We start from the raw sequence: 12199 nt of genomic DNA, 5'->3' as shown, positions 1-12199 counted from the left end.
TATAACCCCCTGGAATCTCACATTGCATGCAGTGCCAGGGCTCTATTGATTCTGAGCTCACAATGCCAATATGTACCCATCAGTGATTTGGCCTGAAACGGCTTTGAAGGTTTGTCAGAAACTATCACATGAAAATTAAAAGGACAGAAGAAGTGACTGTAAAATTAAATTATTCATTTTTCCACAGGGACATGGAAAGAAGGAGTCTTTCAAGGATTAGGATAAATCAGCTACTACAATCAAATCTGCAAATTGTGCAAAGTTGAAAGGCAATTCCAAGTCCTGCTGAAGCCATGTGAGGTCAAAATTTTAATGAAGTTCCACCAAAAATGCAAAAGCAGTAATTGCATGATTGAACTGAAAATCTGAGAAACAAGGTCTAAAAGGAAATAACATTATTATAACAAATGTTACATTTACAATTGCTGCAACATTAGCTCAAACATTCCTAAACTGCTCATCAAAGAAAATGATAACACATTTTCCACATTGGGGCAGATTTTCTCAGCTCAGTTCCTGTGTGCCTAAAGATAAAAGATATGCTTGTCAAGCAGTTTGTAGATAGATGGAGAGCAGGGAGGGACAATGCCCCACTTCTACCTCAAGAGTCCTTTTATCTCTCATGAATTTATATGTGCTTGGCCTTTTTATTTTAACTTTACAGCCTCCACTGCACCACCACAAACATCCTGAGTGTGCAACACTTGGTTTATTTCCTTTCCTGTAATTCATAGCTTCTACTCTGAAGCTTTGCACGTGCAGAATATCAGGCGAGTCAAATTGCAAGCAGTGAGACCACTCATGTATGTGTTGGTTGAAGTTGAAAGGAAAGAAAAGAAAATGCCATCTCATTTGAAAGTGAATTTTAGTTGCCCATTCTGTTTGCAAGCATCCCCTTCAGTGTGATTGCTCCCATGCCATTTCTCGAAGGAACAAAAATGTATAAATAGACTCTGACCCCTTTATTGCAGTGGGGTAAAGAAATGGCAAAGGAAAATAACTGTAACCTAATAAAAATTCAGAGGCACCTCAAAACATTAATGAACACTTTATTATTACAGATATGGAAAGTACAGCCCTGTAACTTCATATTGCTTTTGGGGCTTGCAAAACATAAAAATTACATTCTCTCAGGCAGTTTGACCATTTTTTAATACCACATGTATTGTATTTTTTGCTGTTGAGAAGGAATATGAAGCATTTTGGTGATATTTTCTGATAGTTGCTGATTAAAGAAAGATGGAAAAATACATGGATACAGAACAAGGAATCAAGAAACCTGGGCTGGGCTTTTTGCTGTGCTGCTTTGTTCATGACATAACCAGAGACTTTGATTTCAATTACTCAGTCTTCTCATCTGCAAAATGAGGATAACATCTGAATGTCTCTCAGTGGAATGGTGAAATTTGATTTCAGCATGTGTAAAAAGGACATGGAGATTGCTAAGTGGCAAGGTGTTATTACCATATATTATAAATATAAACCTAGGAAATTTGGCACTGAATGTGTAGGGGATTTTTCCGCTTTAGCTGCCCTTTAGTTTTAAATACTACTAGTAATACTTGACATTCTATTAACACTGAGAGGAAACAACAGACAAAGGATTCTGTGCACACACATATAGCCAACATAAAAAAAAGAAAGAGCTGGGCAAGTCTGTGCTCTGAATATTCAAGCTAAAATGGAGCTGTACTTGGAATATTTAAAAGGTTCCTTTTTCATTCTCTTGAAATACTACCTGAACTTACTGCTACTTTTTCTGCATTCATCACAATTATGAGTTAATTTTTTGGCCCACTGGCAGGCAAATTTTCTGTTCATGACTGCAAAGGGAGTTTCCTGCACAAGGCCCAAAGAGCCTGCCCTTTGGAATGGCATGGATGCTGCCTTACCTTCACTCTTCTCAGAGCGCAAACTCAGAGGCAAAACAAGATTATTCCTAAATTTATTGATACCCAACTAGAGCAGCATCTCTCCCAGAGAGCTAATGGAAGGCAACTCATCATGCTTAATAACACATTAGTTTAGGTTGGAAGGGACCTTAAAGACCACCCAGTTCCAAGCTCCTTGCAGAGATGGGATGACATTTGCAGTGGTTGTGGGGACACAAACTGTCCCTGCCCTGTGGGGTATCTGGGGAGCTGTGCCGTGCCCTGCCAGGCTCCCCTCAGCACCGGCCACCAGGGACCACGATGGCTCCCCTGGGGCAGCCAATTCCACTGGCCCCTTTGGCAGATATTCACAGAATATTCACAATATCCAACCCCTAAACCACTAAACCAAAGGCGTACTTAAGAGGTTTCTGGATCTGGCACTGGGTGATGTGGTTTTGGGGTTGCAGTGCCAGCTCTGAGTGAACTTGATGATCGTGAAGGTCTCTTCCAGCCTTGACAATTCCATGATCCTAAACCACATCGCTCAGCGCCAGATCCAGACACCTCTTAAACACCTCCCGGAACGGTGACTCCATCTCCTCCTTGTGCAGCCTATTCCAACACCTGAACAGTGGATTCCTTTTTCCTAATCTGAATCTCTGCCGTCGTCGTTTGAGGCCGTTTCCTCTGGTCCTCTCTATACAGACCCAGCAGAGCAGACCGGCCCCAGCTCACTGCACGCTCCCATCACGGGTGATGAGCTCTCCCCGAGGCTCCCGGAGCCCCTGCTCCCTCAGCCGCTGCCCATCAGACTCCCAGTCCTTCCCAGTTCCCCAGTTTTGCTCTCTCCCAGTTCCCCAGTCCTTGCAGGAGGTTCCCCAGGCCTTGCAGGAGGTTCCCTGCCCCCGGCAGGACCCTCTCCAGCAGCCCCGTCCCTGTGGAAGCGCAGCCCGAGGCAGTGCCCAGCGCTCGGCGCGGCCGCCCCGGATGGACGCGGGAGCGCTCCCGGTGCCGGCGGGGCGGGAGCGGGCGGAGCCTGCGCACTGCGCCCCGCGCCCCGCGGCCCGCCCGGCACTCCCGCGGCCCGGCGCTGAAGATGGCGGAGGGCGGTGCGGCGCCCCCGTCCTGCACTTCCTCCTCCTCCTCCTCCTTGAAGGGGCTGCGGGAGCAGATGGGTGAGAGCGGGCAGGGAGGGGTAGCACGGGGGGTGTGTGGGGGGTCCGGCGGCCCAAGGGCGCGGCTGGCGCCGGCCGCCCCCCCACCCCGGGCCGCCCCGCTGGACGTCCGGCCCCGTCCCGGGGCGGGGAAGGGGCACCGCGAGCGGAGGCCGCCGGGGCTGCCCGGGCCCGGCCCGCTGCCCGCCCGGTCCCGCTTCCCGCAGCTCCGGGCGGTGATTGCTGGCTCGGGAGCTCCCGCAGCTCGCGGGCTCAGCAGCGGCGGTGCGGGGAGGCTGCGTTACACGAGCCGCCCGTTTTTCACCGGTTCTCCAACTTGGCGGTGTCTGTGCTGGCTCTTGCTTTCGGAGGGTTTGCCCCTGCGATGTGTTCGGTCCCGAGTGCAGAAGGCAGAGACAGCCCCTGGCACTGATTTCTAATCAAAGATTGAATAATTCCCGATTTTACTTTTCACTTTTTTTTTTTTTTAAGTGATGTTATGAGAGGGCTGAAGAAGCTCTGCTTTGGTTTTGTCTTTGGCTGTGCTTATGTGCCTATTTATTCTTAAGGTCCTTAATAAGATACTCTGCAAGGAGTATTGTGCATGCACGATATGTGTTTGCAGCAACATTTCGTGGTACATCTCCATGCAAAAGCTTTGTGGGTGAGCATTAGAAAAGATAAATATTTACTTATCCCAGTCACAAAAAAACAAGTAAAAAGACTTGTGGTTTGATCTAAGCTAAGTAACTAGGACTAGGTGCAGCAACTACTCTTGAGAGCCTCTTGCATGATTGTTTTCAGTGTATCTGTGTAATTACATAAAGAGGAGTGCTGGCAAAGGGTCCTGAATGCACAACTCTCATCTGGCATTCTTCTTCAGTGTGTTGGGTGTTGGAAATACTATTTAATTACTTTTTGTTTCTGTTTTAAAATTAAGACAGTTTAGTGCTCCAGAAGGATAAAGATCTACCAAAAGATAGCACTTCCCACCTGCAAAAGCTGTGTCTGTTTGAACCTTATTCTTCCTGCTAGAACTGCTGAATTTTATTTTGTCTATGGGATGCACTTACATGGTGGCTGCTAAGTTTTTCTAAGGATGGGCACCCATATTTGGTTACAGCTGTCATGACCTAGATTTAGTCCCAAAATCACAGAGGAAATGCTCCATGGGCCAGGCAGCTCCATCTCCCTTCAGATATGCACATGTTGTAATATGCACATCATGTTGAAAAAACAACCCCCCCTCCCTAGATCCTGGAAAGGCTAGACTTTGAATTTTTTTCCCCTGAGGGGGTAGAAGTCACTGAACCAGAATCTGAACTTCAGTGTACATAGAATGCATTTGTAGCAGTTGTGTGCTCAAAGATAAACTCAGAGCTAATGTGCAGTGAATCAATGCTGTCTGTGAGCTCGCAGGCTGCTGCAGCTCTGCTCCCGACTTCTGGTCAGTAGCACTCCCTGGAGAGAGCAAATGATGTTTAGAAATCATCCTTGCGATCCAGCGGTTGACGGTGGAATTTGCAGGATAATTTGCCACAGTATTTGCTGCTCTTTGGAGAAATTGTGAGCAGCAGCCAAGCCTGATATCGCAGCTGTTTGGAGAAGATGTACAAAAAAAAAAAGAAAGAAAGACACCCGAAGGAACCTGGAGGTTCAGTCCCACGCTCCCCTTGGGCGTGTTTGGGGAGGGATGGAACTTCCTGCCTGTCTGAGCTCTCTTGGCTGCGTGGGGGGACTCCTCACTTCCAAAATACCTGCTAACAAAAATGCTTGGAGCTTCTGCTGCTCTGGGGGCACTTGTGTACTTCGCTGTCTTAATCAATCTGGAGAACAAACATCTATGCAAAATAAATACAGTGTTGTGTGCCTTCAGCCATTTGTCAGTGAACTTGTGTCTGGGAATCTCACATTTAAAGACAATAAATAAAAGAGAATCTTGCTGAGAAACCACAGCTCTTTCTGGCAGCCTAAGAGGTGTGTTTGCTTACTGTTTGTATAGTCACCTTCTGCATAGGTACCTTTGTTGGTCCTTGTTAAAGGACACTTCTGGGTTCTTGTTCTGTTCACTTCTGCTCTCTGTGACCAGCCTCTTGATGGTGCTTGTTAATTTTTAGGCCTTGCACATGTAGAATCCCATGGTGCCACTTGTAACTAACTTCAATTTTGTATGTTTAGCAAGAAAAATATTCTCTCAAATTCAGTCTAGTGTTGAGGTAAGGGAAAGGTGTTTCTCCTTCTTTGAGAGAGTATCAACTGTAATTAAGATTCTGCAGGCCAACTCATGCCTGCAGTGCCAGTTCTGCAGTTCCTTTGTAATAATTTTCTGCCCTGACACACTTGTCCAATCTTATTTCCTTTATGTGGATGACAAAAAGCAGAATCTGCTACCACAACTAGAAGGCAGTTAAGGTTTCTGAACATCACTTAGCATTGTAGTTGTACACTGAACCAGCAGTGTTGCTTACCCCATTTTTGTTATCCATGCTTGCTGCTGTCATCCCTCAGGGATGAAGAGGAATTTTTGATCCTGTTCTAATGCCATAAGTACTTCTGAGCTTGTTAAGATGTGAGAAGAAGGGAATAGTCGGGTACTTGTGGTTTATCCAGTAAGTGAGGTTTCCCTTGAGTAGTGTTGGTAATCAGAGGAAAAATACCTGTAATTTAAGCTGCTGTAGCCTATATTTATTGTCTTCATTTTCACTGGAATACTAAAAACTCCTGTCTTTCATAGTATGGGTGGTAGAAAATGTTTGGATTTTTTACTAGAGCTTGGTATTCCTGTGATGTTGCCAGGATTTCCACTCACTATTGCAAAGGTTGTTCAAAACAGTATATTTAAATGCTTTTCATATATATTTTCCTTTCCAGGACCTGCATCATCTTTTAGGAAACCTGTCTCAGGTTTGGGGGAAAAAAAATAAAGTGCCTTTTTCAACAGGCATAAATTCCATGACCTGCAGGTCCCCGTTTGGTTGGAAGCTTCATTCCATGTAATCAGTTCTTTCTCCCTGTGTAAGTGGCACTGTCTGGCTTTGTCCACTTTGCCCAAACCACAGTTCTTAGCAACAGCTTTATCAAGTGCATGTACACAGAATTGGCATGAAAAGAAGATGGATGGATAATTAATAATGCAACTTCATTGCTCAGGCAGGTAATCAGGGACATGCACAGATTTATCTGGTCTCTAGATAACAGTTATAAAACATAAGAACACAAGTTTGCACCAACACCTGAGGGAGTACTAGAGAACCCTTGGGTACAGTCTTGGTCCCACAACAGAAGATGGTCAGAGGAAATTAGTTGGGATCCAGAAGCATCTCAGACAATTGATAAGTTGACCTGTGTGTCAGAGCTGCTTGCTGGAAAACAGAAAGAATTTGCTTATGAATTTGGATCCTTTAAAGCCTTTGGGATTTGCAGTGTGGCTGTCGGTAGAGGTGGGCTTCAGATCTTGCCTGGGAAGCAGCAAGACAAGGAAAGCATTTCTGTGCCAGGTTTCTCACAGTGTGGGAGTGCTGCATGAAAAGCATCTTGAGCATTCAGTTCTTGTTTTACTTGGTGATGTTTGAATGAGTGACTGGTACAGGTCCCATCTGCAGAGCAAAGGCAGCTCATCGCTGGGGCATCCAGCTCATGATCACTGGGGCTGCCTTCAATTTCTTGATTTGTCAAACTCCTCAGAACTTTGGAGAAAGTTCTAAGGGTTTTTTGTGCTTCATCTTTTTTCCCTGCATGAAAGTAGTAAGATTGCTTTGCAGAGTGCCAAGGCAATAATTGCAAAGAACTGCACAGAAATTGGATTTCACGTAGATCTCAGTGGTGAGAGAACATTCCCAAATCAGGCTGAGAACTTAATGTAATTGTGATGGCTATGAGCTCTAATTTCATTTTCTTTTTGTTCAGGGAAATACAATCATATAGGGTAGGGATAATTTCATGCTGATTCAAAAAGATGAATGCTATGTATTGAGGTGCTTAGCATTCTGAAGATTGCTTCCAGTTGTAAGTGGTTTATAAAAGGTTTTATTAGAATTTAAAACTTAAAATTCTTGAGATTTCTCCAAATATATTCAGGAGAGATATGCTCCTTGCTGTAAGGAGCAAAAGCCAAACAAACAAAAAAAACCACCCAAACCATGTGCATATACAGCATTTTTTTTTCAGTTTCTTGTGTTGAGTGTTCCATTCTCTACATATTTCTTCATGTGTTGAAATTGCAGAATATAAATTTGGCTTACATGCTTCAATTCAGATGAAACTATTTAGCAAATAATGATTTGCAAGGGTCATAACTCCAGTGGTGAGAGCCCAGAGATGCTGTGGCTTACACTGTCCCTAACTGTGCATAGTCTTAAAATGTGACTGGAATTAAGGACTGCTGCTTCTTCATACAGTTGTGTTTTTCAAAAAGAAAACAGGAATACTGGTATGCTATTATTAATTTTCAGTTTGTAAAGGTGATAAGAATAAAGAAGGGTTACTATGTGTTACTGTAAGATAAATGGAAAAAATAATCTAGGTTAGTCATAATAATAGGGGTATCAAAAACTGCTGATTGTCTTTAAATTTGATTAAATAATTGGAGATGCTTGCAGTCCTCTTGTGAAAGGACACCCTGACAAATAAAATTCTGAGCATGCAATTTTAATGACTTCTGTGAATATGACTTATCAGATTACTTGTGGTACTTCAAAATCCAACTGGGACTGCAAATTTCTTGTCTGCCACAAATAAATTAGTGCCATTTAGCTTCCAATTATGCAGCTTACAACAAGGTTAATCTTAATTGATTATATGCTTTCAGTGTGTTTGCATATGCCTGTCCAATAATCAAAACCTTTCTAGATGCTGGAGGTTTAAGATTTTTGGAGTGTGGGGTTCATGGAAGAAAAAAGTGTTGCTCAGAATTGTTTTTGTTTGAAAGAGACAGAAACCTCCACTGTGCTGCATCATTAATGCCTGTGCATAAAGGGACACAAGCCTTTGCTTTTAAGGAAGGCTGACATGGTTGCTTGGTGTTTGTTTTCATCTAAATTATTTTTATATTCCAGTCAGTTTGGAAGTTCTGCTTTCTAGGTGAAGGATCCTCAGCTGATGTTGCCTTTGAAGAAAGCAGTTACCACTGGCCATGCTCAGAATACCTCTGTCTTTTCTCATAGTGTTTTTTTCCCTTCATAATTCACAGGGAACTTCTAAAATACTCCTTTATGAGTACTTAACTGACTCTTAATTTACAGACACTCTCTGTTGTTTAAATGCACTGACCTGAATCTTGGGAGGGAGAATAGATATTGTAGTGCCTTGTTCTCTGGGCAAGTGTTTCAAAGCTTCCATGTGTTAGAATTCCTCTCCCAAGCCCAAGAGGGCTTGGCTACAAGAATATGGAAATACTGTAGGGATCTTTGTACTTAAAGAACATAATTTAATTGAATTCATTAATTTATTAATTTCAAAGATTATCCTCTGTTTCATTTTGCCAAGAGAACTTCTTAGAGGAACATTTTTGCAGCGCAGGGTTGATCAATATTATTGTGTATTGTGTTCTGGACATTAAAACCAAGGTCACTCATCTCCAGACCAGATAAGGGAGTGTCACCTTACTCACATTCACTCACTTACTTACATTCACTCGCATTCACTCACATTACATTTCTTGAAAAGACTTTCTGCCATTGGGTAATGAATTTAGAAGGAAATATGGTCTCTTTATTTTCTCTTTAGCTCTTTTTTCCTGCTTGTTTTTTTACACCCATTCGCCATTTTTTCACTTATCCTTCAAGCTCTTTGGAGCAGGAACTGATTCATGGTCACTTTGCTGGGATCTTACATTGCACATATTGGAGTGTCCCAGAGCCTTCATTTTCTAATTAGCTGGATGAACTGTACAGCTGTAAGAAAATTTGCAGTTTAATTCCTTTTACATTTTGCACCCCCTTTTCTGCTTTAGACAGAGGGTTTGCTGCATTAAACACACTGTGGATCTGTCAGTGTCCTGCAGCACTTTCTGTATGGAGTGATTTGATTTGAGACTGGCCTGTGGGGGTAAATGCCAGCACCAGTCTCTCCTTCTGAAACACACAGACAGTGTTTGAATGAGCTCTAAGTTTTCCATGAGAAATTCTTCAAGTGTAAAAAGCAAAAGCAGTAGTTTTCACTGCTGTCTTGGAAAGGAACTGCTATCCTTGCACCAGAAGAAAGCTCAAAATGGAGTTTTCCCAGGGTTTGTCTGAGTCTGTTGTGACTCTCGGTGCTAGGCTGTGCTCTGGGCTGGCATTGTTTGGCCTGGGTGAATTAAACAATGGGCACAGCCTGCAAACAAGAGCACAAAAGCGTTTTCAAGGCCGTGCTTCTAGCAAGCAAAAAACCCCAGACTGTTCAGGAAAGAGGGAAGTCATGGAGAGAAGTGAGCTATTGCCAGTGTTAGGGATAGTGCACGGCAGGGGAAGAAACAACACAATGAAAAAAACAGATGTGAAATAAGAGAAGAGAGCAAGGGCTTGGCTTGAAGTTACTTTTTGCCATGGCTTGCAGAGTGTGAAGAGGAGTCAGTGTTAGGCAGCCCAAAGCAGAGAGCTGATTTCTGTCTGTAGCTTTTGCCTGTCCTTGAGCTAGAATTCCAGTGGGAATTCCAGTGGGAATTCCAGTGAGCTGTGAGGAGGAGGTTAAAGTGGGGCTGCTCTGGCATCTGTGGAGCCAGCCCTGCGTTGAGGGACAACACATGTACTCCTGAGCACTGGGCAGTGCTATTAAATAGAGACAATTATTTGTACAGCAGACTGGTTGTTGATAATCCATTTTACCTTTTGGGTCCTTCTGCAGCTGTTAAACCTGTATCTAATTCTGTCCAGTTGAGAGTGTTAAATCTGTGTGCCTCTATCTACAAGCATTGATGTCACATAACCAGTAAATTTCACAATGAATCCACTTGAAATTATGTAAGGGCATATTCATTGTACAGACTGCTTTCATTTTAGTCCTGTGTATTAGGATACTTTGGAATTTCCATTATGCAGAAATAGGTAAATATTTCAGCTAAATCTGAGAAGATTCACAAGGGTCTTTGTGATAGTGGAGTTTCTGCTGTCATTCCACTTAATTTCTTTCAGGAGATGAATAATAATACATCTCACTAATAAAGAACCCCAAATTGTGGAAGCCAGGTGTCTTTTCTAGAGAAGGAGATAGATTTGTCTTGTCAGCCCTGTGTGCACAGCACAGACAGTGCTTCTTACTAACCTTATGATGGCTTCTGCAAGAGTTGGTGACATGTCTGTGTCCTTTCTGAGCATTGTCCTGGCAGTGGCTTTTTCCATTAAGTAGCAAGAAGCATAACTCATGGCTGAGCAGTGTCAGTGAGGTTAAAATAAGAGAATAAGTGTCAGTGGGACTCCACAGGTGTGTTTTCAGTAGAGTTCAGACAGCTGAAGGTAGTGAGGATGGTGTGGCTCTTGAGCAATGGTGTAACATCTCTGACTGTAGAAAGTCTTTGGAGATGGCTGCTGATTCTGTTGAGGACAAATTTCAATGCCTTGGTCTGTTCTTATATTACAGTCAAGTTTGGTTTAGATTATGTGCTTCCCTTAGGGCAAAGTATGCAGAGATCAGTGCAAAAATTAACCACTAACCTTCCTGGTGCCTTTCTGGTCATGCCCTAGGCTGAGTACATAGTAAAAGTACCATACATCTTTGAGATTGCTTCAGCTGTATCTTTGCAAGTTTCCTTATAAAAAATAAGTAATTTTGTTAGTTATGTGATTTTAAAAAAATATTTCCAGGTCTTAATCTGAATGTGAATGTTTGAAGATAAGTAAAAAATTAGGTTCTTGCAAGTATGTCTCAAATACTTGCTCGTGGAGCTGCTAATTCATATACTGCAAAGGAATGCTTGTGTCAGTGGGTTCAAAACTTGTGATAACCTCAAGAAATCACCCTGAACTGCCTTGAGCTTTGGGAGCAAAACCAGACTGTTGTACAGAATTAGCTGAGGAAATGGTATTCAAGGGAGGAAAGCGCATAAAGGTTGTAAAATAGGTATCCCGTGTAGGGAATAAATATAGGACAAAGTTTGCAAATGGAGTCTGGGACAGGGATAAGACAACAGGAAGCTCTTGTAGCCTGCTGAAGCTGAGAGTGTGCACTGCTTTCTGGAGATGTCTGTGCTTCCCATCTGGTGGCTGCCCAGACAAAACAGGAGAACCATCTGCCTCCCAGCTGCTCCGTCAGAAGGTGCCTACAGGGAAGCTCACGTGTGGGTTTGTTTGTGGAGCCTGCCAGTCCTTGCAGCCCAAGGATGGGATGTGAGGATCACCGGGGAGAGACAGAAAAGGGGACAGCAGGGAAGAGAGGAATGCACACAGGGAGGGCTTCCCTTTATCGTTAGAAACTTTCTGTGCTGTCCACTTGTTTGTGTGAAGGTGCGTCCTTCCTCTGCTGTCATCTGAACAAGAAGTGGTGTAAAAGCCAATACCTAATTTTTCTTAAAGCTTCAAACATATGATCTTGCATCTGTTTGTGTTAACCTGTGGTAATTAATGATTGGAAATCAGCTTAAAAGGCAGTGCATGGAAATCTCAAACTTTAATGCTGACTTTCCTCATCTTTCCTGAAAGTATGTACAAAACTTTTAAAGGATCTGAACACTTACTGGCAAACAGTAACTCCCTATAGTGGAGCAAGACAAAAATGGAGGCTTGCAGATTTGGCACAGCTTGTTATAAAATCAGAGATATTTTGCTGGAAGGTTCACTTTTGATTCATGGGTTACTTATTGGCTTCTTGTTACCTGCTTTAAACTGTTATGGACACTTAAAATCATAACAATGCTTAACATTCAGGAGCCCTCCTAACACCCCCCATTTCAGAAGCTTAGCCTGGGATTTTTTCATTTGCTTTGCATAACAAGTCATTAAATCATAAGAAGCAGAAGGATTGCTGTGAAAGTCAGAACATTCTGCTCTTTCTGTGGTTCGGGAAGGGAAGGGAAGGAGGAAGGAAGGAAGGAAGGGAAGGAAGGGAAGGAAGGGAGGAGGAAGGGAAGAAGGGAAGGGAAGGAGGAAGGAAGGAAGGAGGAAGGGAAGGAAGGGAAGGGAAGGAAGGAAGGGAAGGAGTAGGGCAGGATGGATGGAAGGCCTGGAGCTCGCTGGGTGAAGGGATGGAGCTGCTTCAGTC

At 43.4% G+C, this 12199-nt stretch overlaps 1 protein-coding gene across 1 annotated transcript in view; it reads left to right on the top strand.

Moving 5' to 3' along the window:
* Positions 1-2912: 2912 nt before the first annotated feature.
* MAP7D3 (MAP7 domain containing 3) overlaps positions 2913-12199 on the top strand; it is a 42539-nt gene continuing 33252 nt past the window's right edge. Inside the window, exon 1 of the mRNA XM_064712605.1 lies at positions 2913-3049. Coding sequence (XP_064568675.1) covers positions 2971-3049 — 79 coding nt within the window. The 5' untranslated portion in view covers positions 2913-2970. The remainder of the gene's footprint in view (positions 3050-12199) is intronic.

This window comes from Zonotrichia leucophrys, chromosome 4A, assembly GCF_028769735.1.
Source record: "Zonotrichia leucophrys gambelii isolate GWCS_2022_RI chromosome 4A, RI_Zleu_2.0, whole genome shotgun sequence".
Taxonomy (NCBI): domain Eukaryota; kingdom Metazoa; phylum Chordata; class Aves; order Passeriformes; family Passerellidae; genus Zonotrichia; species Zonotrichia leucophrys.
This window is presented reverse-complemented; position numbering and strand designations above follow the sequence as displayed.